The sequence below is a fragment of the Aspergillus lentulus genome (assembly GCF_001445615.1).
Source record: "Aspergillus lentulus DNA, contig: Alt04, strain: IFM 54703, whole genome shotgun sequence".
Classification (NCBI taxonomy): Eukaryota; Fungi; Ascomycota; class Eurotiomycetes; order Eurotiales; family Aspergillaceae; genus Aspergillus; species Aspergillus lentulus.
Window position 1 is genome coordinate 31,467 of NW_028322122.1, and position 23,924 is coordinate 55,390.

Genomic DNA, 23,924 nt, shown 5'->3' on the forward strand with positions numbered 1-23,924 from the left:
TAAATTTCATTAGGGAAGCCTTCGCCTCCGGGGTTGTGATGATATGAACCCGTAGGGTCAAGGATTTTGCATGCTGAACAACGCCTTTACTGCCCTGTTCGACACACACAAGGAAGTGAATCTATGGGCAGCCAAAGAAACAAGTGATGCGCAATTTTCTCTAATAAAACGCAGAGCCGGATGAGGTGGGAGGTCGGGTTCTCCACGCCGTGATTCATGGTTTGCCAACATCAAGGTCCTCCGGAAGGAGCAAGAAACAACTTCTCGCGCTTCATCAGGAGGCTCAGCACAGCCACCAAGGCACCAGCAGTCATGACCAAGATATAAGACTTGCTGAGGGCGTCCACAAGCGCTTCCAGCACCCGCTCGCGGACGCCTGGAACGAGACTCTGGAAAAACTCGGATCGGGTGCCTGAAATCGTATCCTTAATTTGCTCGGAATCCACTCTAGGTAGAATCGTCCGCAAGGACCTCACACTTTCGTTGAAAAACACTGCGTTGGCGATGGCGAGGGCCAGTGTGATTCCCGTAATCTGGGCCAGGGAAATAAAACCGACGGCAGAGGGAACCAGCTCCGGGGCCACGGTGGCCTGCGCGACGGAGAATGATGCTTGGGCAAAGAAACCCACGCCAACACCAATGAGTATGGTGTAGCCGTACACATGTGCCACCGGTGTGTGGAGGCCGACGGTGTACATCAGGGCGCCGCCGATGACCACCAGAATACCTCCGACAAGGTACCACGGCATGTACATCCCGAATTTGGAGAGGAGTGCGCCGTTAGCCATGACAGCGACGATCATCAGAATGATAAACGGCAGCAAACGGACGCCGGATTCCAGGGTCGAGTCGCCGCGGGTGAACTGGAAATACAGCGGGGCCATGTAGACGGGGACGAAAATGGCCGTCCCACCAGCGGCGGTTGCGGCGAACAGAATCAACACGGTCCGACTCTTGAAGAACTCGACAGGAAGCACGCGGTGCGCGACACTTGTGTAGATAGTGAAGACCTGTTGTACGCCGAGCAGGATAAAGAGCACCCCCGAGCAACAAAACAGACCAATGATCCGCCCCGAATTCCAGGGATACATCACACCACCGAACGATACAGCCATGACTCCAGTCACCATGGCGCCAATGGTGAGGATACCTCCAATATGGTCCATTGTGTTGGCGCGCTCCCGCAGACTGACGCCGGGGCGGGGATCCTTGTTGGGAAGCAAGAAGAGGTAGACTGGGGCACAGACGGCGCCGACGCATAGGTTAATGTAAAACGCCCACCGCCAGCCGGCAGACGAGTCGGTAAACGCGCCGCCGATGATAGGGCCCAGGACGGTGCCGACACCCCAGATGAAGCCTCCTCCACCAACGTACAGGGGTCGCTCCTGGATGGTGGTTGTGGCCGCCAGGAGGGTCATGAGTCCGACGTACATACCCGATCCCGACACGCCACAAATGGCACGGCCAATGATCAAGGCGTTCATATTGGGCGCAGCGCCACAGACGGCTGATCCGACTTCAAAAACAAAAACCGACAGGATATAAGTCCATTTTGCGTTGAACTGACCAAAGACTTTGCCCCAGATCAGATTCGTCCCGGCCGCGCCAATCAGGAAGGCGACGCTGATCCATGGGAGCTTTTCGACTGAGTTGAAATGGCCCACAATGACGGGTTGCACGTTTGCGACGATGGTGTTGTCGAGGGCGAAGAGGAATTGCGAACTGTAAATGGACAAGACGACAAGGAACCATTTCCAACCGGTGATCTCTCGTGGGGGAGACTTGGAATCCCCTGGCACAGAGTCTCCTCCTCCCTGTGCTTCAATATCCGAGTCAGTCGAGATTGCCTTTTCCGAAACCTCACGCTCTGTGGGTGAGAGGTTGCTGTCCTTGCTCGCAAGGCTTGCCGGCTTCTTGTCGGCCGCCATTGTATCCGACATAGAAGACAGGAACTGTTTAGGCATCCGATAACACAAGATCAAATGCCGAACGGCGACTGTCCAAAATGATCAGGATAGCACTTTCGTCTATATGGATGTCGACTGGATTCGTGAAGGAGCCATTGGAATATTGGATCTTAAGATGGGCGGCAGGGCAAATTCGTGCTAGCCGAGCAATCACCACAGTTGAAACCCATTTGTCAGCATGATTAATCGCTCTGGGCTCGTTGACCTGTCTTTTGGATTATTATTATTAAAATCACTCATCTAACACTGACAAGGGAGGCCATTAGCGTTGCCGCGCAGACATAAAGAGCGAGACGTCTAAATCAACTGCGCGAGGATTAGCGTTGCCGCCGACACTAAAGTGAAGCCATGCAGGAGAGCAGCCAACCAGAGTTAGGCTTCATGCTTGGAGAAAAGACGATCTACGGCCAAGGAATGTTCACGGATGTTACTCGGGAACGCCATTCAGACTACTGTTTGGGTTATATACTCACTCTCGTTTCAAGCCGCCTCGCCCAGCATGATAGGGTCACCAACAGCATACGACAGAGTCCCGATCCAAGTGACGACTACATCCGATTCCACTCCTGTTCTCTCTGCACTGAATATTGACAGTGCTCTGCATGATGTCTCAAGCAATGGAATCCGCGCCGCCGGGCCAAACGCCAACCTCCTCCCACCCGCTGGTCCAGGGAATTGATATCTATAACCCGGATGCCGCGCATGAAGGGAACGCAGCGTTACTGAGGGCATTCCCAATTGATCGCAATGTCTTTCGCCTGTTCGCACGGTCTCCCGGTCTGTTCCCACCGATCCTCGACACCCTCAATGCGCTGTTGGACGGCAAGACACGCACGATCCAGATTTTAGACTACCAGCTCGTTGTTCTCCGCATGGCTGGCACCGTGGGTGCCGAATATCTGTTCGGCATCAATGAGCCCGTGTCGCGTGTGCACGGCATGGGCGACGAGAGGATCGAGGCGCTCCGGAAGGGGTTGAAATCGGAAGAACTGTTCGCCATGGGCATTTGGACCGAGCGCCAGCAGTGTATCATCACTCTGGTGGACGAGTCGGTGGCCACCTGGACCAATACGGAAGAAACAATTGCCTGGGCAAAGACTTTGATGACCGAAGATGAGATCGTCGAGGTGTTCATCGTCTTGGGTTTCTATTCCATGATCGCACGCATCACCCGAGGCCTCCGGGTCCAGAAAGACAAACCCATTCCCCATTTAAACCAGTCGATTGTGGAGAAAATCACCAAGAACAGCAGTGATTTACAGCCAGTTAGCGTCGAGCAGCGGTTAGAATAAATAATAGAGACTCCAACCTTCCTAGGACTCAGGTCCATGCACAATCAGAAAGACGCTTGTTGTAAGAAGAGCAGAATTATTGCTACCTTATTCCTTTTTGGACACGCGCATTATTAATATCCTCCTATGATTTATCACATCCTTTGCCAATCAGAATATGCCGATCATTTCTAGTATTCTACTGGCTAGAAACGGCCAGCTAGACACCTTTTTGGCCTAGTGGTTTGATAGCTGTCAGCTTTATATAATAGCCCCGACACGCTTCACTCCCCCACCTACTCATTAATCATGTACAAAAGTGACAAACATGACTCAATTGTCGGAGCCAGCATATCTGGAAATTGCACGGCGCAAACAAGCACAACTGGACTCTGGCATTCCCACAGAATGGAGACTCCCAGCTCGTCTGATTCCCGCCGGCATGCTTTCTCCGCCAATAGCCGTCACACGTAGCCAAGCATACCCGAGAGAGAATGTGATGGATATCCCACGAAGATCAGGCCTGTTGACCCCAAAAGAGCTCAGCATCACCGAGAATTGGGATGTCCGGGGGCTTTTGGCCCAGATGCGCCAGGGAACGCTAAGCGCGGAGGACGTTGTGAGGGCATTTTCCAAGGTTGGTTGCCCTGGTCAACATCGACGTCGCTAAATATGTGTCTCTGTACGCCCGTGGGGTTAGCGAGCGGCCATTGCTCACCAGGTTACACGCTGTTTGACCGAGCCGCTTTTTCCAAGTGCCATACAACAGGCCCAACATCTGGACAGCGTTCTCCAGCGCACGGGAAGGCCCGTCGGCCCTCTCCACGGACTTCCCGTCTCCGTCAAAGACTGTTTCCGAATCAAAGGTGTTGACTCGTGCATCGGCCTCACCGCGCTGGCCTTCAAACCTTCAACATTTCATGCACGGCTGGTCAACATGCTGCTGTCACTAGGGGCGGTGATCGTTGCCAAGACGAATGTATCGCAAGGCATGGCGGCCCCAGATAGCTACAACCACGTCTTCGGCCGCACCTTGAACCCGCTCAACCACCGGCTCACAGTAGGCGGCAGCTCCGGTGGCGAGGCAGCCCTCGTCGCGATGCGCGGGTCCATGGTCGGGTTTGGTACTGATATTGGAGGCAGTATTCGCGTGCCTGCCATGTGCACCGGCCTGTACGGATTCAAACCGAGCGTCGGCCGGATTCCATTCGGTGGAGTGGTAACTGGTCAGCCACCCGGTCTCGGTCGGGTTGCGCTCCAGGGCGTTGCTGGACCGCTGGCACGGTCTGTGGCAGATTTGGGCACTGTCCTGGCAGAGATTATACCCATAGCAGAGAGGTTTGGGGAGGATTGCATCCCCGGTCGCTGGAAGGGCGAGTCCCTGGGGCCGGACAAGCGGATGCGAGAGTTTACAGTTGGGGTGCTGAGGACAGACGATCTAGTCACACCTCTTCCCCCAGTTGCTCAAGTCCTGGACGAAGTTGTCGATTCTCTCCGGCGGACTCCTGGTGTCCGGGTAGTTGACATCCCAGTGCCACCAGCCTTGAGGAAATGTCAGGGGATAGCAGGGCGGCTCATGGGCGCCGACGGCGGGGGGAGCCTGCTGGATCTCCTTGAGAGCACCTCAGAGCCTTTGATCCCATGGCTCCAGAAGAGAATGAAACGAAGGGAGGCATTGAGCCTGGAGCAGCTAATTGAACTACAAGAACAGAGATCTGATATTGAAAAGGAGTTGCTTGGGATGTGGACAGTGGATGGCGATTGCACGAAACGGATCGATGCGATTATTACTCCCGTCGCCCCTCATCCTGTGCCCGAGATTGATCGGTTCAATGCAATCGGCTACACAGCCAGCTTTGTTCTTCTGGACTGTCCAGCTGGGACGATCCCCGTTCGCAATTTCACGGAATCAGATCTCGACAGCGGCAATGATATGGATTCTCCCGTACTGGGAAGCTGGGATAGAGTAAACCGTGAACTGTGTATGCATTCTGATTGCTTCATATGTCAGAAATGTCCCTGGCTGACTGAGTGCTACAGGGCAGGGAAAATCCGTCGACCGTCGGGTATATCTGGACTCGCCTTTAAGCATCCAGGTGGTCACGCCGAAACAACATGACTATGAACTGTTCAGAGCCATGGAAATCATCGATCGAGCCATTCAAGCGCAAAAAGGAGCGATGGAGTCAAATCCCAGATCATAGCATACCTGTCACGCATCGCGATCGGTATCCATCAACCTGCATATTCCTTCCCCCATATGCCACAGGTTTCGGTTTAATCACGACTGTTTGTTGGCGCTTAGTACACATTCACCTGTATCTTAGTTTCCTGACCAATCTAACAACTGTACTGTGACTAGGACAAGGCAACGCAGGCAACATGTGTTCCATGATATATGTAGAGCTCTGGGAGAGCAGTCGAACTGAGATTCGTTACCGGTGATTCCAGGAAGGGCTGACTTCCGTAGGGGGTTACCTCTCTGACGTTTCATGGCCAAGATAGGCTGTTTCAGCATAGCTGCCTGATCTTTTCTTGTCTGAGCGATGGGCTTGCAAGCACCAACCAGATTCCTTCCGCAACGGGCCTCTCATTGGGGCCGCTATTAATCCGGCACCTACGCTTCAGCCTGATGATCCTGATCCCATCCTTGAGTCCTTTAGTAATCCAGGGAACAGAAGTACGAGACTACAACTACCCCTCACTCCCATTCCTTTTTTTTTTTTTTTTTTTTTTCCCTTTTTCCTTGCCCACCAAGAGGTCCACTCACGCGTAACAAAGGATCATATGAAGACATATCGAGCAGGTTTCCATGGCTCTACCGACTTCCTTCCAGCTATCTGTTGAGCTCACCAAGCTTCTCCCGGTCCGCGAGGCTCTCTCTGTTGTCACTCGTCCCATACTTCAGCAAATCAGGGAGCTCAAAAAGACGGGATCCGACTTCATTCTCGAAGAAGACCTTGCGACTGTGTTTGGGAGAGCAAAATTAGATACAAAAATGGAGAGGCACTTCAAAAGCGCTGTGAACACACCGGGATTCGAAGAGATATACCCATCCAGTGTTATAGGACTGGCTTCTGGCCCTGGACCTACAGTGATTCGAGCGCTGAAGGAATCACATTATCTGTCAACGATTATTCAACTGTCACTCCTTGGGTTTATGCATGAGCGGATGACCTTGTCCTCGAATTTAGTTGCCTGCCTCAATGAACGTTATCGCCTAGGTGTGCCCGACTCGAATTCAGATGCAAAATACGAAGGGGTTTGTGAGTTTCTTCGTGTATGTGCATCTCAGACCAGCAACTTCCCATGGGATCTCTATATCGGTCTGGTGGAGGCCCAGATTCCCAAAACTTGTACATCTATGGCCAACAAGACCAGGGTTGATGAGCTTCAATGGAGAGTACTCAGTCCAAATTTGCTTCTTGCTGCGATGGATTATTTATGCTTAGTTCAAGCCTTCCCAGAGGATCGAATCATGGCTGTTCCCAACCAAGCTGGATTGGTCCCTCTGGTAGTATGGGCGCATTATACTTTGGGTCTTACTGTATTGTTGACCGGCAGCCCAGATGGTGACATTCTTTTCGGGCAGTCTTCAAACCCACAAGTCACCATCAAGTGGTGTGATCATATCGAGCCCACAGATCCGGTATACCTTCTTGATAGTAAGATGGAAATTATTCTGTCAACCGAATTGTCGCATAACATCCATGCCCGCATCATTGCCGAGGAACGATGTCGGCTCAAGGGCTACGGCACAAAACTGGTCAATCGCTTCAGAGCCAAGGATGATGCTATGGCTCCTTCGAGTGTGAAGTTAGCGTACATTACTTTGGCATTCTGCAGGGTCGTGTCTCCCGTTCTATATCGTGTTAACTTAAAGGGAGAAGGCGTTTCAACGCCGTTGATTCAGACCCGGGATACTGTTGAATCATGGCGATTGACAGACGCGGCAGAGATCTTCTTTGAGGGAGTCCAATGGAACGAAGCCACGGTCGACGCATATACTGATGCACTGAAGACTCAAACAGTCGAGAGTCTGCTTGAAGATCTCATATATTCCGAGTCTGATTCTACAGCCAACTCTATGCAGCTCAATACAGAGCATCTCTCTCCATTGACTGCTGATACATCGCACATCCATTCATATGCCCAATTCATCAAGATGGTCGCAACGATTTTATTAGCATGCAGCAGGATTGTCAATATTCTAGACTGTTCTGATATGCCGCTTGCATTCTGTTTTCATGGTTTATATTCTATCGTAAGAGACGGGATATATGAACGGCTCTCGAAGTGGAACGGCAAGGAGTACTTGCTTATCACTGAAGCTGACTGGTTTAACATAGCCGCCAGACTCTTAATCCCCCATGAATTCACAGATCAGCCTAGGTCAAATAGGAGGCGAATGAGTCTTGTCAGCGCCTGGGGATGGAGCATATTCCTCAGCAACTTCAACGATAATGACCCTGCGGAAATTGATTGCCAGCATCTGTATGCGAAGCGCGGAGTACCAACCAACAGTGTAACAAAAGAGCAAAAATCTCGAATTCTGGATGAACTATGGATGGGCGGCCATACACCACCAGACCCGGTTGTTTTAGAAAGCGGTGGTTCATATATACCGAGGTGTGCGACATCGGTATCAGATCCAAAGGAATATTACAGTAGTAGGGAGAGGGAGTTTTGGCAGACAACGCGTTTTGAGGTTCGTTTCGAAGATATGGACATTGGAACTGCCCAGTCTGCCACAAAAGGAAAGACTATCTTCTTGCATGCATCCTATAGGGAGCTCCACCGTGCTTTGTGGGCGTGTGTATTAACGGAATTATGTCCTCACCAGAGCCAGCGTCCCACCATGACAACATTGCACGATGGGACGGTCACAGCCAGCGGGTTTAGGTGGACAGAGTCTCCTGAGAGTGGTATTTGCATTTGTTTGGTCAAAGGAAATAAATGGGCCCGCTGGCTAGTCCTTGCTGGTATCATGGGTGATTGCAGTGGTGGAGTGCCTGAGAGAAATGTCTTGCTGCGGACAGATGACTGTTGTGAGACCTGCGCCTCTGATGCAGCACGGAAACATGGCGGCCGGTGGCTTGTGATAATTTGAGTTATCTTCATTCGACCAATATTGACGGAATTCGAAGATCTTTTTGTATGCTGGGATGTATCTGATTCATGTCTGGTTCTCTGCAAAGGATAAGTCACCTGGTTCGGCTAAGCTGGCCCTGATATATACGTGTCCGAATATCATATGCATCTCGAGAATCAATTAACCGTGCATAATCGTAGTTTGCCTCGTTTCCTGCGGCTTCCAGCTCGAGGTATCCCAGTGCATAAATCTCAACGTCCTCAGTCCATCCGTCCCGGGCGCCATCAAACCCGAAGAGAAACTCGCGACGGGCTTTGGCTTCTTCCAGGATATCGATCACAGGTAGAGTCATATCTGGAATGTGGACGGGTCGGCCTGCAGCTCGTCGAAATCTGACGTCTTTTCCTTCTGGCGTCACCCCGTCTTAACTATTATATCACACAACCACTAATTAAGGCTGGCCATATTGGACGTCAACCCCGCGACGAAGTGGAAAAGTGGAGTGTATGGCTGGTTAATATTAGCTATCCTAGGGGCCTTTGAGACTTGTTGGCTGCACTGGATACCTGCTGTCTGCACAATTCTTTGCCCACCGTATCTCCCTGGAAATAAAGCTGATATTAAACTTGCACGTACAACCTTATGTTTTCGGATTTGGATAGTAACAATCGGCCTTTCTCTGAATCACGACAGATTAAATACTTTTCGAACACCGACTGGCCCTAGCTGAAGGCAAGAGTGAGTAATGTCCAAGGGCTCACTTTGAAAGAACACAGATCATCCGAGTCATTAAGTCCCACAAAGGTCCCCTGTTCGCTTGTTCTGAGACACATTGGACACCGGAAAGTGTGGTTTAACTGGCTACAGCCCTATCTCCGCCACGGCTCGTGCGACAGTGTCAACGACAATTGCCCCGACAGCCTCTGAAAACGGTGGAGCCATCATGGAAAAATGGTCTGCTAGTGTCAGCGTCGCCCCATAGTGCTCACGTCAGGAGCCATAACTCACCTCCATCTACCGTATGGACCTCAATGTGATCCCCCAAAAGCGTCTCCCACCCGTTCGTCCCAAATTCCAGTCGCTTTCCATAGAACCATGAGTTAAAATATCGTTCAAACTCCTGCAAGTTCATCTCCTCCAAACGTTTCCCAATATCTACACCTGGACGGTTCATGGCGGCAGTGGGTGCGTCATCTCTATTATCGAGACCAAGTCTTGCCCAAACGACAGCAATGTGCTGGGGTTGCCGGTCTTTAGGAAAGGCAGGTGCGTCATACCGCGACAACGCGCGGCAGGTCGCTAGGAGATGCGTTCTCTCCTTCATCGTCAGATCCTCTGGTAACTCGCGGGCACGATTGATTCCCTCAAACGTGCCGAGTTTATCAACGAAGTCTTCGGTGACGATGGCGGTGGGAATGAGGGAGGGCGCGCGCATGTCAAGGATAATGAGGGAAGAAATGGTTTCTCCCTCCAGTGCAAGGCGGTGCGCGACCTCATACGCGTACATAGAGCCTGCTGACCATCCGCCGATGAGATACGGCCCTCGCGGTTGGATGCGTCGGATGGTGCGGAGGAAGATGGTGGCCATTTCCTGGATGGAGAGGTCGAAGCTCTCGGGGCAGTCGACAAAGGGAGACTCGAGCGCGTAGATACGTCGGCCGGCGGGGAGCGGCTTGAGGTGAATGTAGGACTCGACCGTGCCGGAGCCGTCCGTTGTGAAGAATAACGGGGCGGCGCGCGAGCGGGACTGGCCTTGGATCAGGACTGCGCGGGATACCGCGTTGTCAATCTTCTGTTGCCGGTAGACGCTGGCCTCCGTTGGGTTCGTGTTCACCGCTGGAATGGCTGGAGACTGGCTCAGCGGCGGCTCGTTTGGAATCGGATCCTGCATTTCCGATGGTCCGTCTAGGGCTTCCTGGGCGGCCGCTACTGTTCGGTGCTCGGTAAAGAAGGCGGCTGGCAGCTCGATCTGGGTCTCGTGTTGAAACGCGGCCGTAATTTTAATGCTAAGCATCGAGTCCATACCAATGGATTCAAAGGTAGTTGTGGGTGTAAGGTCGCGAGCTTCCAGGCCAAGCTCATCGGCTACCAATGCAAACAGCTGCTGGCTTGGCGCTGGGCCCGTTTTGCGATGGGCGTTGTCACGCAGATCCTTGGATTGCTCCTTGGGGATGGTGTGTTCACGCCGTAGCTCAGACAAATCCGCCACCGGTTGCGAACTGGCCAGCTCCTTCTGCACGGCGGCTGGCGTGGGGAAATTAGTGAAGAACGCCGCTGGGAGTTCCATCCCTGTGGCCTTTTCAAAATCGGCGAGGATGGCGATGCTCATCTGTGAGTCGACGCCCATCTCCGTGAATGTTGTAGTCATGCCCGTTGATCCTTTTAATTCGGCAACGCTGATGCCGCTTCGTGTCGCCACCACTTCGAAGAGCTCCGCCGCGAGATCAACTGCGTCGGAAATGCTGCTTTGGGACGACGTCAGGGACACTGATGAATCGGGCGTGCTTGTTCCTGAAGAATCAGTTGTGTCCGGTGCTCGACTCGAATGTGCTCGCGGGCTGCGTTTAACGCTCATAATGGGACGTGGTTTGGCTTGTAGCGCGCGAGTAGACCCTGTCAGCAAGGCAAAAAAGTCACGATCGAGCTTTTTGAAGCTGATATCGGTGCAGAGCGCCACAAGGTGGTCTTCATTATCAATTACATAGACATCGCACAGGCTTATTCCGGTTTTGGCATCCTGCTGTCGAACGGTGGCGTACGCCATGTATGGCTTGTCTGACAAGAAATCGCCGAGGACGTGCAATGAACCGATGTGATTGGCAATGTGGACGTCGTTCTTGGGCTTTTTCACGTCTGCGTTAAGCAAGAAGCCAGCAACATGAATCATGGCGTCGACGGCGACAGGGTTGCAGGCAAAGTTGCCCAACTTCCCGGCTGGCGTTGGTAAGAGGGCAATGGACGCATCGCGAAAGTCGGCTGCTACTATGGCCTCCTCCACTGCGTGGTAGGGTGCAGAGTAATCAACAATTTCGGAGAAGATCTTGTAGAATAGCCGGCGGTCCATTGCGTGAACTTCTCTTGGCCTGACTGCGTTGTGCAGACTCTGAATGCGCGCTTTCACCAAGGGCCGCATCCGGGACCATGTCTGCACGTGCGGCGTGGCTGATTGTCCCAGCCGAACCACGCAGGATCCGTACTCCACGGACGATGCCTCCTGACGGGTCAAGAAGCGGACGCTGACAATATCTTTGGACTTGTCAAGAACTGATTCCACCTCAACGCGAGGCACATCGGGATCTGAGTCGCGAAGAACCAGAGGAGATTGCATGCGCAGGTCAGTCAGTTCGTAGGTGGTGAGTACCACTTGTGGAGCAGCGTCGTGGCGGCTCTCTCTTGCGAGGTATGACGCCGCTGTATATGCCATGTCAATAAAGATGCTGGCTGGACAGATGGCCACACCATCCACGACGTGGCCGCCGATGGCCTTTGCAAGCTGTGGGTCGGTAAGGTCCACTAAAAAGGTCCCAAGCAGCCGGCTTTCTTCCTTCCGCAGTTGCAGGACCGAATGTAAGGATGTAGACGAAAGTTGTGAACTCTCTTGGCCTGCGCTGTCAGGAACATTCCGAGATTTATCGGTCTTATACGAGTGCCAAAAGCTCTTCATGTCGAACGCGTACGTCGGAAATCCAGGCAGCAAGCGTAGGTTATCAAGATGATCCTTATGGAACTCTGTCCAATCGACAGGAAGCTGTGCCCGATATGCAGCGGCCAGACACTCCGAAACAGACTCCCAATCGTCACGCCCGCGGCGTAGACTATGATACGCATTCACCGTCACCCGGTCAAGGCAGGCTGTCATCAGAGAAACACACGTGGGGTGGGGTCCAATCTCGACAACAAAGGATTGTTCCTCAATGAGCCCTGCCGTTTCACAGGCACGTACAGCATCCATAAATACGACTGGCTCACGGGTGTGCCGTCGCATGTACTGCGCGTTGAAGACGTCATCCTCGCCCGGCTGTACGACCCGGCCGAGGAGTGTCGATGCCACAGCGACAGTGGGCGGACGGAAGCATACCCTGGCCGCTCTGGTCTCAAGATCATCGAGCACAGGGTCCATGTATTGAGTGTGGAATGCATGCGGCACGCGCAGGCGAGTCGTGGGCACCTTGCCATTGCTCTCGTCCGACTTGAGGTAGTCATCGAGTGCCTCGATGGCGGCGACCGGACCGCCGACGACAGTGCTAGAGGGACCGTTGACACAGCAGACTTCGCATCCGGCTGTTGCTGCGGAATCCCGCAACCGCCATCGGATGGTGCGCACTGGAAGACCGACTGCCAGCATGCCGGACTCACCTGGGGTGCATCGGGAGAAGATGAGCGTCGCACGCTCGTGGGCCAGGGCCAGGGCGTCAGCCACAGATAACACACCAGCAATGCAGAGCGCTGCGTACTCGCCCAGACTGTGTCCGATTAGCAGTGTCGGACGGAGTCCCAGCGACTGCCAATACTGAGCGAGCGCGATCTCGAGCGCGACGGTAGCTACCTGCATATCGCGCTCACTAGGCGCAGCACCCAGGGAGGAGGATCCGTGAATCGCATCAAGGAACTGGCAATCCAGGCCTTGCGCCCTGCAGAGGGTCTGGTATGAGTCGAGCAGGGCCCGGAGGGTGGGTGACGTGCGGTATAACTTGCCACCCATGCCTACGTACTGGCTGCCCTGGCCGGTGAAAGCAAAGACGACCGACGATCCCGGCGTCGGCTGTGCTGACTTGTTATTCGCTTCTGCCGGGCGTTCAAGTTGACGGAGGAGCTCTGTTGTGGAGGTTGCTACGTACGCTGCTCTGTGAATATGATGCATGCGGCGCGCAGTGGTGGTATAAGCCAGGTCGGATAGTCGCGTGTCGGGGTGCTGTGTGAGGTACTGCTGTAGGCGGCTCTTATTTGCCTCAAGTGCTGTTTCCGTGCGACCGGACGTGACCACAACATGAAACTGCCGATCGTCCTCCGCTGGGGGCGCCGGCAAGAGGAAGGAAGGGGGGTCATGGATGATCATGCTCACATTGCCCCCCGCAGCGTCGAAATTGTTGACGAAGACATAGCGAGGAGTCGTTCCATTTGGAGGCCATGGCTGGCCGTTCGCGATCTGGATCTCACTCCCTAACAGGGGAACCAGATGCGGGTTCAGCGCAAAAGGCTGGTCCGGTTGCGGGGGAATGAAGTTTCGTTGGAGAATCAGGATTGCCTTTATGAGCGATACGACCCCTGCTGCAGCCTCGCTATGCCCGATAGCCGCCTTGACCGCGCCGGCGATAAGAGGCTGGGGGCGACGAGGTCCCTCTTTGGACGCAAATACGCTTCGCACGGCATGCATCTCCACACGGTCACCCGCCTGCGTTCCAGTGCCGTGCATTTCGATGACATTGACGTCGTGCGGGTGCACCGCCGCCTGTCGCAGCACGCGACGGTACAGGGCCGCTTGTGCTTCCTCGCCTGGGTACGTGATAGACCCTGCGCCAGCGTTACAGTTGCGAGACGCACCAGCGATGACAGCGAGGACGTTATCCTTGTTCCGGATGGCATCGGACAGACGTTTAAGCACGACAACCGCGACGCCCTCGCCGCGGCAGTACCCGTCAGCACGATCGGAGTAAGTCTTGCAAGCACCCGTGGGAGATAGAAAGCCGCCCTGGCTCAGACCGGCGAACCACTCGGGTGCAGTCAACAGCGTGCCGCCACCAACAACGGCCGCGTCGTATTTACCTGCCGCGAGGGCGTCGCGAGCAAGGCAGACGGCGGTGGCGCTCGAGGAACACCCGGTATCAATAGCGTAGAAACCACCAGCCCACTGGAAGTAATGGGACAGGCGGCCGGGCGCGAAGCCACGGTTGACGCCTGGCAGAAAATGCGTATCAATGCCCTGCTGTTCATTGATCGTCTTCCAGTCGTCCGTCGTCTGGCCAAAGTAGGTGGCGATCCTCGGCGGGGACTGCTTGTGCTCCGCATCGCTAGCAGGCGTGTAGCCGGCCATCTCCAACGCTTCATATGTGGTCATAAGCAGCATGCGTTGCACAGGGTCCATTTGCAAAGCTTCGCGTGGCGAGATATTGAACAGGCGGTGGTCAAAGTCGCCCGGCTTTTTGATGAAGCACCCGTGGCGTGCGAGCAGAGCGTTGTGTTTGGAGCGAGAAGGGTCGTAAAAGTCATCCACGGAGAACCGCGAGCGGGGAATCTCTTGATGCGTGGTTGTTCCTGTTTCCAGGAGGCGCCAGAACTCATCCAGCGTGTCGCTCTCAGGGAAGCGTCCAGACATGCCAACAACAGCAATTGCGTCTGGCGGGATGCTGTCGAGACTGCTGCCAAAAGGCGTTGGGCAGGACGGGAATTCGCCGAGGGAGACAGTTTGTCCATGTTGCACGAGGAGCTCCTGTATGGTAGATGCATCCCAAGTTGAGCCAACCGTTGTCAGGACCACGTCGCTTTTGGTAGATGCATCAATAGCGGCCGCTAAGGCGCCCACTGTCTTCTCGATATGCATGGGCTTGTGTGCGATCTCGACGACCACCCGGCGCAACAGTTCTGCCAGGGTGCTAGCAGAACGTGAGCCAGTAGAAGAGTGGGCAGAGAAAAGAGGCCTCTTGACTTGGTATAATTCGAGGGCCGCCGAGGCAGCAACTACCTGGTCGACGTCGAGGGGTGGCAGATGTGAGCCATACATCGGACACCGGCTGAAGGTATCCGGCCTTGTCACCACTGAAGCGAGCCCGAGTCCCTGCGCTACTGTGTCCAGGGTGGAAGGTGGTCCGAACAAGACCACACTCCCAGGTAAGACCTGACCAACATACGCCTGGTGGAGTGGTCCTAGCGTGCTATTGACAGTTTCCAGTTGCTGCTCTAGCCCGCTCTGGCTGAAGGCGGGGACGGCAAGGGCCCATATGCCGTTTGAGTCTTGAATAGCCCTCCCCGTCCGCTCTAAGGCGACGGCTAGACGGACGGCGATCCCTATGCCTTGCAACCCTAGAGATATTATAGCGTCGGTGCTGGTCACCGTGGCCGCAATGGAGGCCGCGATCAATCCAATTCCAAATCCAACAGGGAGCACCACGTCACCGGTTGTACCAGACAGGATGGAAGAATTGTCCTCTGCAAGGCTATGGGGCACATTCGTCAGCACAGTTTTCCAAATGTTCGGGCGTAAGCACTTACATTAGCAACTGGCCCATCTGAACCGTGGTGAAGAGAACTATTTCAGCGACCACACTTGGATGATCTTGCTTCGCGAATCGCTCGGCGAGATCAACAAGATCCTCAAATGAACCCACCCTTGCACGTTCGGGGCGGTCCAAGCTATCAACGTATTCATGGACCACGGCCGCAGCTGCGGAGAGAAAGGTGCGGAGCAGAGAACGCGTCTTGGATCGCACATTCAAGTCGTACATTGCACCTAGAAGGTCTGCATGCTGGTCAGGGAAAGCGAGGATATGCGTGAAAGACATCTTGAAGGAATTATACGGCCTGGGAATGTGCAAAGACAGTGCTGCTGTTTGATATTTTGGGGAGACCAAAAGTGTGGAAGCCAGTCGATATACTGAGATTATATAGCCCTGGAAGGACGGGAAATGCATCCAGATAGATGTCTTTCCCCCAGGCTTGAGTTGTAATGATGCTTGGTAATGTTGACAGGCGCCCTTTGCTCTTCCGGCGCGAAAAAGGTATCCTCTGATTGCCCTGCTCCCCTGATGTAGCTCAAATTTCCCGCGCCGGCTTACGCTTGCTGGGGTTGAACACGGATATGCATCCTGGCCTGGAGGCCCAAGCAATCTCCGCCAGATCGATACCTGGCTGGAGTTATTACGTCCGAAGGCATGAACGCCACCTTGCAGTCATGGTGGTAGCAAATGTGGGTCTGGCGTACGCCCGTGGCATGCCATGGACGTGTCATACAATGTGCTCTGCCATGTGAATCTCCTCGATCATATACATGATTGCTCATATATCAAGATTGTATGAGGGCTGCAATGCGATCTTGTCCTCTGGCAGCTGCTCCTACGGGCTCATCCGAGCCGATCTACTACTGTTTTCTAGAAGATAGCAGTTGTCAATAATGCCCTGATGTCTACTACGACAGGCTTGCAGCTGGATAGATGGAACCAAATATGACTGGCAAGATTTCTGCATGGGCTACTAAATGCGGTTCAGCGGTACGGGCGTTAATACGAGTAATTCATTGTCCCTCAACGGGGATTTGAAATCTTCTCTGCAAGGCTAAGGAGTGTCAGGCTCCTGCAATACATATCGGCCTAGACAAACTACCTCCGAATCCTGTATCAACACTGGAGCGAGGAGTACGGCATCGTACTACTCACCCATTGTCTATCAGTGTAGACGGCAGCTATCGGTGCTTCTGGCATCCGTACTCAAACCGTACTGGGTTACTGCAGAGGTGCATTTAGCCGATATTGCTACCGGACTTTCCTTTTTTTTTTCTTTTCTTTTTTAGGTGAACGTCTATCTTGTGGCCGGTGAGCGCGGGAATCATGCAAGGGGTACTTGATTCGTTGAAGGTTATGGCGGATCTGCAGTTCTCTGGCACTGTACGTCTGCTGGCGTACAGGCACGGATGTGGTGACTACCAAGCCCCGGACTATATCGAGTCTGATATAGAGGGTAGGATCTTTCTGCTGCATTGACAAGACCCAATACGCCAGTAATGGTTGTATGGCGCGATAGGCCGTTGAAGAACGCCGTTTCCCCAATCGTCAGTCAAGATGTGTGCAGGCGCCGACAGGTCCCGATGCTAGCGCTGCCGCCCGCCATGGCCAGTGGCGCATGCTAAGTCTTGAAGCCATCTACATCCGTGACTGCTTATCAGCGCCTTCCCGGTCTCGGCAATGCTGGGCCAGCGCCTCTGTCCTTGGCTGATCTTCACGAGGCGGAAGGATACCCTCAACATTTGGCATTGGTCATGCAGAACGAGTCCATGGTCCAACTGCGGATCTTCCCAATCAGAAGAATCAAGGGAGCGTACGTCAGGTGCTTGACCGGCATCAGTCGTTTCTTGACGGCGGCAAAGCAGAGGCATTGCCCAAGGAACCGCTCCCAATACAACGGGGATGTAGCAGAGGCTGCATAGAAGCAGATCATGATTTTGCAGATGCGAATCCGAGAGCTCGTCGATCATACAAGCATAAGGACCTTCCGGTGCCGAGTCCAACTTGGAGATAAGCAATGAGTCTGTCTAGTAGCTTCCAGTCAAAACTGTCTGATAGAGCATGGGCCCCTAAAAAGTTGCTCACTGGTGGAACGGAGAACTTGGTGCAGGACGGTTTACTCTCCTCGTATCCGGTGCTTTAGTTCCCTCGTATCGAGCGAGTAGCGTCATGCTCCTTGCACAGGGTATCAAATACATTATCTAATTGCGTCATCGGCAAATATCCAGATTCCGGAAAGGGTAAGTATTATTACCTCTGTCGTAGGGAGTAAGGGTATCGCAGGCCAGCTGGCCATAAGGAGGCACGCGGCTCGTCTTCTGGCGCTTCAGGTAGTGGAAACGGAAGACGGGCAGCACGAATGCGTTCCAGGCCGTGGTAACAGATCTGTATCATGTGGGAAATATGATCACCGAAATGGCTTATATGAGATAACCGTCCAGGATAACGGGCCGGATTGCTAAATCTACACAGATTAGTCGGAAAATCTGTTAGCTCGCTCTTCATGCAATGTAACCATCGACACAAGAGGAGGATCATCGAAACATTTTTAGTCAGAGTACGGGATTCATGTAAAGCATGACTGTAGAGGCTATGGTTCTATCCAGGCGGCTTCACATCCGGTAGGTAAATCCCACACGATCTATCCTCTGAACAGGTAGTTCCATCAACAACTGCATGGTGACTTGCCGGACCGGGTGAATACTATCGGTGCGCAGGGGTTCCATTCCTCCGGCGTTGGGAGCTCGTATTGACACCAAGCGGCAAGAATATGAAGCTTCTCCGAGATACTCCACAAATTCTGATGGGACGAGGGAGTTCCACCGGCCACTCCATCAGTCTGAGACAAGTGTCACAATCCGAGTGGCTGTAGAGATAGGGAGACGGCGAGATATGTCCGCCATACACACAGGACCTCGCCAAAACAACTGGTTAATCAGAACAGGCTCTGTAGGAGCATCTGGATCCCTCGGTTTAACAACCAGGGTAGGAACGGAGCACTTCAGGCCGGCGTAAACGTTGACATATTACCCTGCATCCGCTTGATCCATTGTGGACTTGAACTAATGCTGGCAGTATGTATTGGGTATGTCGTAATAGGCGAGTGGAGAAGGCAAATTATCTCCAAACGTCCATTGATCTGTGTGCGGCACAGTTTCTCCAGCATGTCTAGCTTGGGTAATGGCCGATTCTACTCCGTCCTTTTCCAGCAAGACTTGACTTGCGGCATGTGAGATTTGGTGAACCTCTTAAAGCGCGCATATGAAGCTGGCCGACAGACAGGCCAGCTCTCTCCCCTTTTAAATTGATATATCCTGACTTGGCCGTTATTACTGAAGAAAATGGCCGCAGTGACACCCGATATCATCGAAATCGCTAACCTCCTCAAACGAGAGCGCTACTACCGCGACACAGGCCAGTGGTGCCTGTGCCGAGCTGCTTTCCACCCTGATCCGTCCAGAACACATGTCAATGTTGCATGGTCTGTTGCCAGTGCCTTTCTTTTCCTGACATGCTGACGCCTAGTTTTCCTTCAGGTACGCGGGGCAAGTTGACGGATTTGTCCAGCAATCTGCCAAAATTCACCAAGGCAAAGTGAACATTATCCACTCTTCCTTTGATCCAGTCGATATCCGCGTCAACGGTTGCCGCGCCACCAGCGAGGCATTCTGCCAGATCACTAGCTCTATTTCATTGCATGGTGTTGACTATGAACTATCCTCCTATATCCGTCTCGTGACCCGTCTTGAAAAGTGTCCAGGAGAAGCCGATAAGAATTCTGATACTGGACTAAGCTCGGGCCAGTGGCGCATGCTAAGCCTCGAAGCCATCTATGTCCGTGATCGACTCATCCGCGCTTTCCCAGACCTCGGCAGAGACGCTCCTCCGCCTTGCTCTTTAGCAGAATTAGCAGAGGTGGAAAATTACCCTCGAAGCTATCGAAATATGGCACTAGTCATGTTGAAGCGGGGTCTTAGTCCTCGCCCAGATCTTCCCAACGAGGACGACCAAGAGAGTGTACGGAGGGTGCTGCGTCAGAATCAGGAGTTTCTTGATGGCATTGAGTAGTAGTGGGATAGATGCTCCGAAGAGTCTTGAATAAATCACTTGCAAGAGGCCAACAATGTGACAAGAAGCGGAATAGATTTTAGGTCATGCGTTCTCATCACTCTTCGAATAAGTCAAGCCGTCATTACGGTAAACATAATCACAATTCTGTGTCCGGCATAATTGCGCAACAACCCTTAGAGCTTGGAGCTTCGCAGTCTGACAGAACAGAGAGCCGGATTTGTCCGTCAATAGACAAACTGACTCCTTCAAGGACGGGTCGGTCTTCTCGTAATCCGGTGCATTAGCTCCCTCGTATTGGTGCTTAGCGTCATAATCCTTGTAAGGATAACCAAGTTCCTTATTAATTGACCTCACAGCAAACGCACCAGTCCTTTCTGGAGAGCTGCCCAAAGCTTGGTTGCATTGCCTTTGCCTCGAAGGTCGCAGGGTTGGGATCAATGCCGCCGTGATCAGACCCGTAGCGGTCGAGACAATGCCCCATTTCACCGTCCAATTGGCAGGAGAGAATATATAGCTTGATTCATTTGCACCCCGTCAAATCGGTAGGATGGTCTAGGGATGGTAGGCACAATAAAACTGGGAGAGTCGTAGTAAAGGGGTGAATTATCCAGGTTCTCGTTAGGGTAGGCCAGTGCATTCCTCAACGGGGCTCGCTGATGATATGACTGCAGTTTGTTTTGTTACCTTGTTTTCCTTTGGTCTGCAGTTCAATTGGCAGCCGGGATAACATTCATCACGAAACTCTTGGCTCGCTTTTGCCCCTGTCTCCACTGATGCTCGTCATTGGCGAAACTCATAATCGCCATCTTCGTCAGGGATGTTGGCAATCGCGCCGGGGACCCATTGTTCCTGAAATCACGAAGTACAAAACCTGTTATCATCTCCTTTCTGTTACAGCACACAGAGCCTGTGGCAGAACTTTTACCCCGACAAATAGTAACCACAATTTGGCCTCCCCATTGGCCTGTTCAGGGGTGATGTCGCCGTTGGCATCTACTTGGATTTCGCGGGGAATGCCACCTGGCCAGTGGTATGGACGGGAGGGGGCGGCAATCATGATACTATATTGGGGTTTGGGAATGACAGGTGCTTTTATTTCTGATACAAGCAGGCTAAGCACTAACAAAATGTGACTCAAGCCCTGGAGTCGGTGGGGCTGTAAGATCACTAATAGGCATTAGTAGGGCCTTCCAGTACCAAAGCTTAATGTTACAATGTGAAATGAAAAGTGTCTTAGGAGTGGGTTATGCATTAGCTAACCAAATAGCTCCTTGGTCTAGTTATATTTCTTCAGGAGAAATTCTGAGGCTACTATATTATTCGGTTAGTGTTTCTCGTACTCCATTGAGTGAAATGCTTTTGAGTCGGAGTCTCGGTCAGGCCCTTGATGTAGCGACGTCTTTCCCCACGGTGTCTCTCCAATCCTACCGCACAGAATAGAGTTGGGAGAAAATAATTGTTCTGTGGGAGGATAACTTCTTCTGTACATGTTTGAAAATACCAGATTAATCCTATTTACAGACCACCCGCTCATATAATTCATGCTTCATCCAGAAATGGCCACATTTTCCTCGCTTCCTCTGGCGACTTTTCACCAGCCATCCGCTCGAGGAACATAGACAGCAATTCCCGGTTCTGCCTTTGTTTTTCGGTAATATCCAGTTGAGGCGCAATCCACCCCTCAGCGTCAGTATCTAGACATTCCCACGCAAGGCGCTGGACTTCATGCCAAGCTTCATATTCGGCAAATTGGCGCTCATGCGTATTGATTTCCTCTTCAGTAAAGGAGAGAGGACATTTTCCAGTAAATCCCAGGTCCGACCAATTCTGAAAGAGCTCTATTAGGCATGCTCGAAGTGGAACAACTCCAACCTCAGAAACCTCTGCACACCGAATAAAAAGCTCTCGGAAGACACGTGGCACATTCATAGCATCATAGGCAAATCTGTCTTCAAGGTAGGTTGAAACTTCGTATGCCTTTGCCAACTTTGCCTGGGACCATTGCTGTTGAGCAAGTGATTTACTTTCTTCATCCAGTTCATCAAACTTGTCAGGAAGTTTTTGGTTGAACAAACCCTTTTGGGTAATTTTGCGGGGGCTTCAAAAATATGGGCCACTGTGCCTGAAGAAATGCAGGCAACACTGATAGAGATTGAAAATCAATTATAGATACGATCTGCGAGCTCTCATCTGGCGCAACGTATATATTCCCCATGTGTAAATCGGTGTGCCACAATATAGGCCGGCTCGACTTGACTAGAGTTGGATGGGAATCCAACATGGGCATGAGGGTCATTGTGGATTGTAAAAGTTGGGCCTGTTCTTCAACACTTCCTTGATAGAAGGTTGGTGGCCTATCCAAGCGCTCGCTCGATAGCCGGGTTAGCTCCCGCTTTGCGATAGATATCCCAACATCTGATATCGTGTTCCTTGTGCAGGGGGTTAGCTTGTGCCACTGTCAGAATCCACGGTACTCACATGGTCCTTGGTTGAAGTGCCCTTTTGACTGTCCGAGATCTGTGTCCCGATCAACATGAAATGAACGATCACAAGAAGGGCCAATACAAGACGTGTGTGACGGATCAATACTCTCATTGAGCATTTGATAAGTGGATTGCTGGGCGCCTGTATCTGCTCAAAGGTATAGACCACCATACGCGGGAGATTGGATAGATGATAATTGGGCCTCAAGCTTCGTCAAGTTCTTTATGAGTTCCAACTGGTCAATTTCCGCCATGTCGGCCCATCGTTGAAACAGTGGAACCCCGGCGGCCTTCTCCATGACTATGTACTCGGCACCTACAGGGTTCGAGCTGTCCGAGGACCACGAGAGAACGCGTGGAACGGGGATGCTTGTATGTTTTCGAACTAATCGGCTGGTGTGAGCAACTTCAATAGTGAGCAAGCAAAGAAAACATACTGTATTCTAAAACGCCAACTTCAGACGCTGTTGTTAAGCACGCTGGACCGGCAATGCGGCAGGGAATCTTGGCAATGACCTCTTGTCCATTTTCTTTTTTCATCAGAAGAGCCTTGCTGAAGCCCCCCTCCATCTTTTCAATCGTAGTTATGGGAGATGGCTCATCACCAGCGACTGCAGCAATATCGCAAAGAGCATCTATATCAAATCTCACGTAACGTCGATCAAGCTGGCGTTGTTCGTCAACAAGGAAATGACCATTTGGATATGCAAAGAGTTCTCCGCGGCCGATCGGTCTGCCTGGCCTAATAGTCAGAAGAAGGCCTTTCTTTTCTTTCTTTCTTTTCTTTTTGGGTTACCTCGACAAAATATGGACAACTGGCTTTTTGGTGGGCGATGGTGCATTTTCTTAAAATTCCTAAGGACTGAAAACATTGGGTTCCCGGCTGATCGCTGAATATGAACGAACTCAGCTATGTCAAAAGAGTCTAGCAATTTATTCTCACCTCAAAAGCCTCTGGAGGCCAGCCTCTGTTCAATAGAAACAAGAGCTGAATGTGCATGCATCCCTTGAGGTAGGCGGCTGTATCAGGCCGATTTGCATCCGACGTTGCCTCTTTAAGATTACTGTACGGAGTACTCCATCGGTCCATCAGCTAGACTTGGTTGTGGATAGGATATAGGTTGATCCGCACTTTGATCATGCGGGTTATGGGTTGAAACTTGAACCACAGGCTAGATATCTAACCCACCCTCCACGGGACTTGCACTATGGATAATGGTCATATCCATAATACTAAGGTGGTATCCTGATTCAACCTTCTTTTCTAGTATCTAGCCACGCCACTAGGATCTCAATATATCTTAATTAATAATATAATAAGTTACTATATGAATATTATATATCACCTATTATATAAGGTAAAATAGCTTTATGTAGAGGAGTATGGATGCCATCTAAGGTTAGGATGGAAAGTAGTGCGGATATATATGTATATCTTATCAAAGCATCCTCTTACTATCATCTGAAACGTAAAATCATGGCTGGAGTCCGGTTCAGATGTTCAGTCGTATTTGACCACGACGGTGAGATGGGATAGTTTTCGCAGGAGGACCGGCCATGTTTAATCCAACTTGTCCGCTGGCAGCGCAACCAGAAATAGATGTACCCAATGCTCAAAGTTTCACTTGAATTTTCCCTTTGCTTGCTTGGCCATGTTCTCCTAAAGCTTTCTGGCTTCTTCTTGTGAGTCAGCTGGCGTGTTCTCGTTGATCGTGCCGGAGGCGAGATTGGCATGTGTCCCCTCTTTCTGCTTAAATCTGACAAGCGAATCGTTCTTTGCTTGCGAATTGACCTGCAAATATACATTCTTCACGCTTTTTTGGGACTCC

The 23,924-nt window shown here is 52.1% G+C and overlaps 8 protein-coding genes across 8 annotated transcripts; 4 read left to right on the top strand and 4 right to left on the bottom strand.

Moving 5' to 3' along the window:
- Nucleotides 1-230: 230 nt before the first annotated feature.
- On the bottom strand, nt 231-1,928 carry ALT_1293 (putative MFS drug efflux transporter; the record flags this gene model as incomplete). The annotated part of the gene is made up of 1 exon (XM_033561702.2): nt 231-1,928. One exon carries the CDS (start codon nt 1,926-1,928, stop codon nt 231-233), a length of 1,698 nt encoding a protein of 565 aa, XP_033417593.2.
- Nucleotides 1,929-2,315: 387 nt separating this feature from the next.
- ALT_1294 (carboxymuconolactone decarboxylase family protein) lies at nt 2,316-3,259 on the top strand (the record flags this gene model as incomplete). Its single annotated transcript, XM_033561701.2, has 2 exons — nt 2,316-2,508; nt 2,562-3,259. 2 exons carry the CDS (start codon nt 2,316-2,318, stop codon nt 3,257-3,259), a joined length of 891 nt encoding a protein of 296 aa, XP_033417592.2.
- A 307-nt stretch (nt 3,260-3,566) lies between these two features.
- ALT_1295 (putative general amidase) lies at nt 3,567-5,442 on the top strand (the record flags this gene model as incomplete). The annotated part of the gene is made up of 3 exons (XM_033561700.2): nt 3,567-3,875; nt 3,939-5,220; nt 5,279-5,442. 3 exons carry the CDS (start codon nt 3,567-3,569, stop codon nt 5,440-5,442), a joined length of 1,755 nt encoding a protein of 584 aa, XP_033417591.2.
- Nucleotides 5,443-6,050: 608 nt separating this feature from the next.
- On the top strand, nt 6,051-8,676 carry ALT_1296 (uncharacterized protein; the record flags this gene model as incomplete). The annotated part of the gene is made up of 2 exons (XM_089599133.1): nt 6,051-7,275; nt 8,531-8,676. The coding sequence occupies 2 exons, from the start codon at nt 6,051-6,053 to the stop codon at nt 8,674-8,676; spliced, it is 1,371 nt and encodes a 456-aa protein (XP_089456279.1).
- Nucleotides 8,677-9,191: 515 nt separating this feature from the next.
- Nucleotides 9,192-15,826, bottom strand: ALT_1297 (conidial yellow pigment biosynthesis polyketide synthase; the record flags this gene model as incomplete). Its single annotated transcript, XM_089599134.1, has 3 exons — nt 9,192-9,286; nt 9,339-15,481; nt 15,537-15,826. 3 exons carry the CDS (start codon nt 15,824-15,826, stop codon nt 9,192-9,194), a joined length of 6,528 nt encoding a protein of 2,175 aa, XP_089456280.1.
- Nucleotides 15,827-18,882: 3,056 nt separating this feature from the next.
- Nucleotides 18,883-19,609, top strand: ALT_1298 (uncharacterized protein; the record flags this gene model as incomplete). The annotated part of the gene is made up of 2 exons (XM_089599135.1): nt 18,883-19,022; nt 19,078-19,609. The coding sequence occupies 2 exons, from the start codon at nt 18,883-18,885 to the stop codon at nt 19,607-19,609; spliced, it is 672 nt and encodes a 223-aa protein (XP_089456281.1).
- Nucleotides 19,610-20,319: 710 nt separating this feature from the next.
- ALT_1299 (uncharacterized protein) lies at nt 20,320-20,669 on the bottom strand (the record flags this gene model as incomplete). The annotated part of the gene is made up of 2 exons (XM_089599136.1): nt 20,320-20,461; nt 20,515-20,669. The coding sequence occupies 2 exons, from the start codon at nt 20,667-20,669 to the stop codon at nt 20,320-20,322; spliced, it is 297 nt and encodes a 98-aa protein (XP_089456282.1).
- Nucleotides 20,670-22,247: 1,578 nt separating this feature from the next.
- ALT_1300 (uncharacterized protein) lies at nt 22,248-22,665 on the bottom strand (the record flags this gene model as incomplete). Its single annotated transcript, XM_033561699.2, has 2 exons — nt 22,248-22,480; nt 22,533-22,665. The coding sequence occupies 2 exons, from the start codon at nt 22,663-22,665 to the stop codon at nt 22,248-22,250; spliced, it is 366 nt and encodes a 121-aa protein (XP_033417590.2).
- Between the last annotated feature and the right edge of the window lie 1,259 nt (nt 22,666-23,924).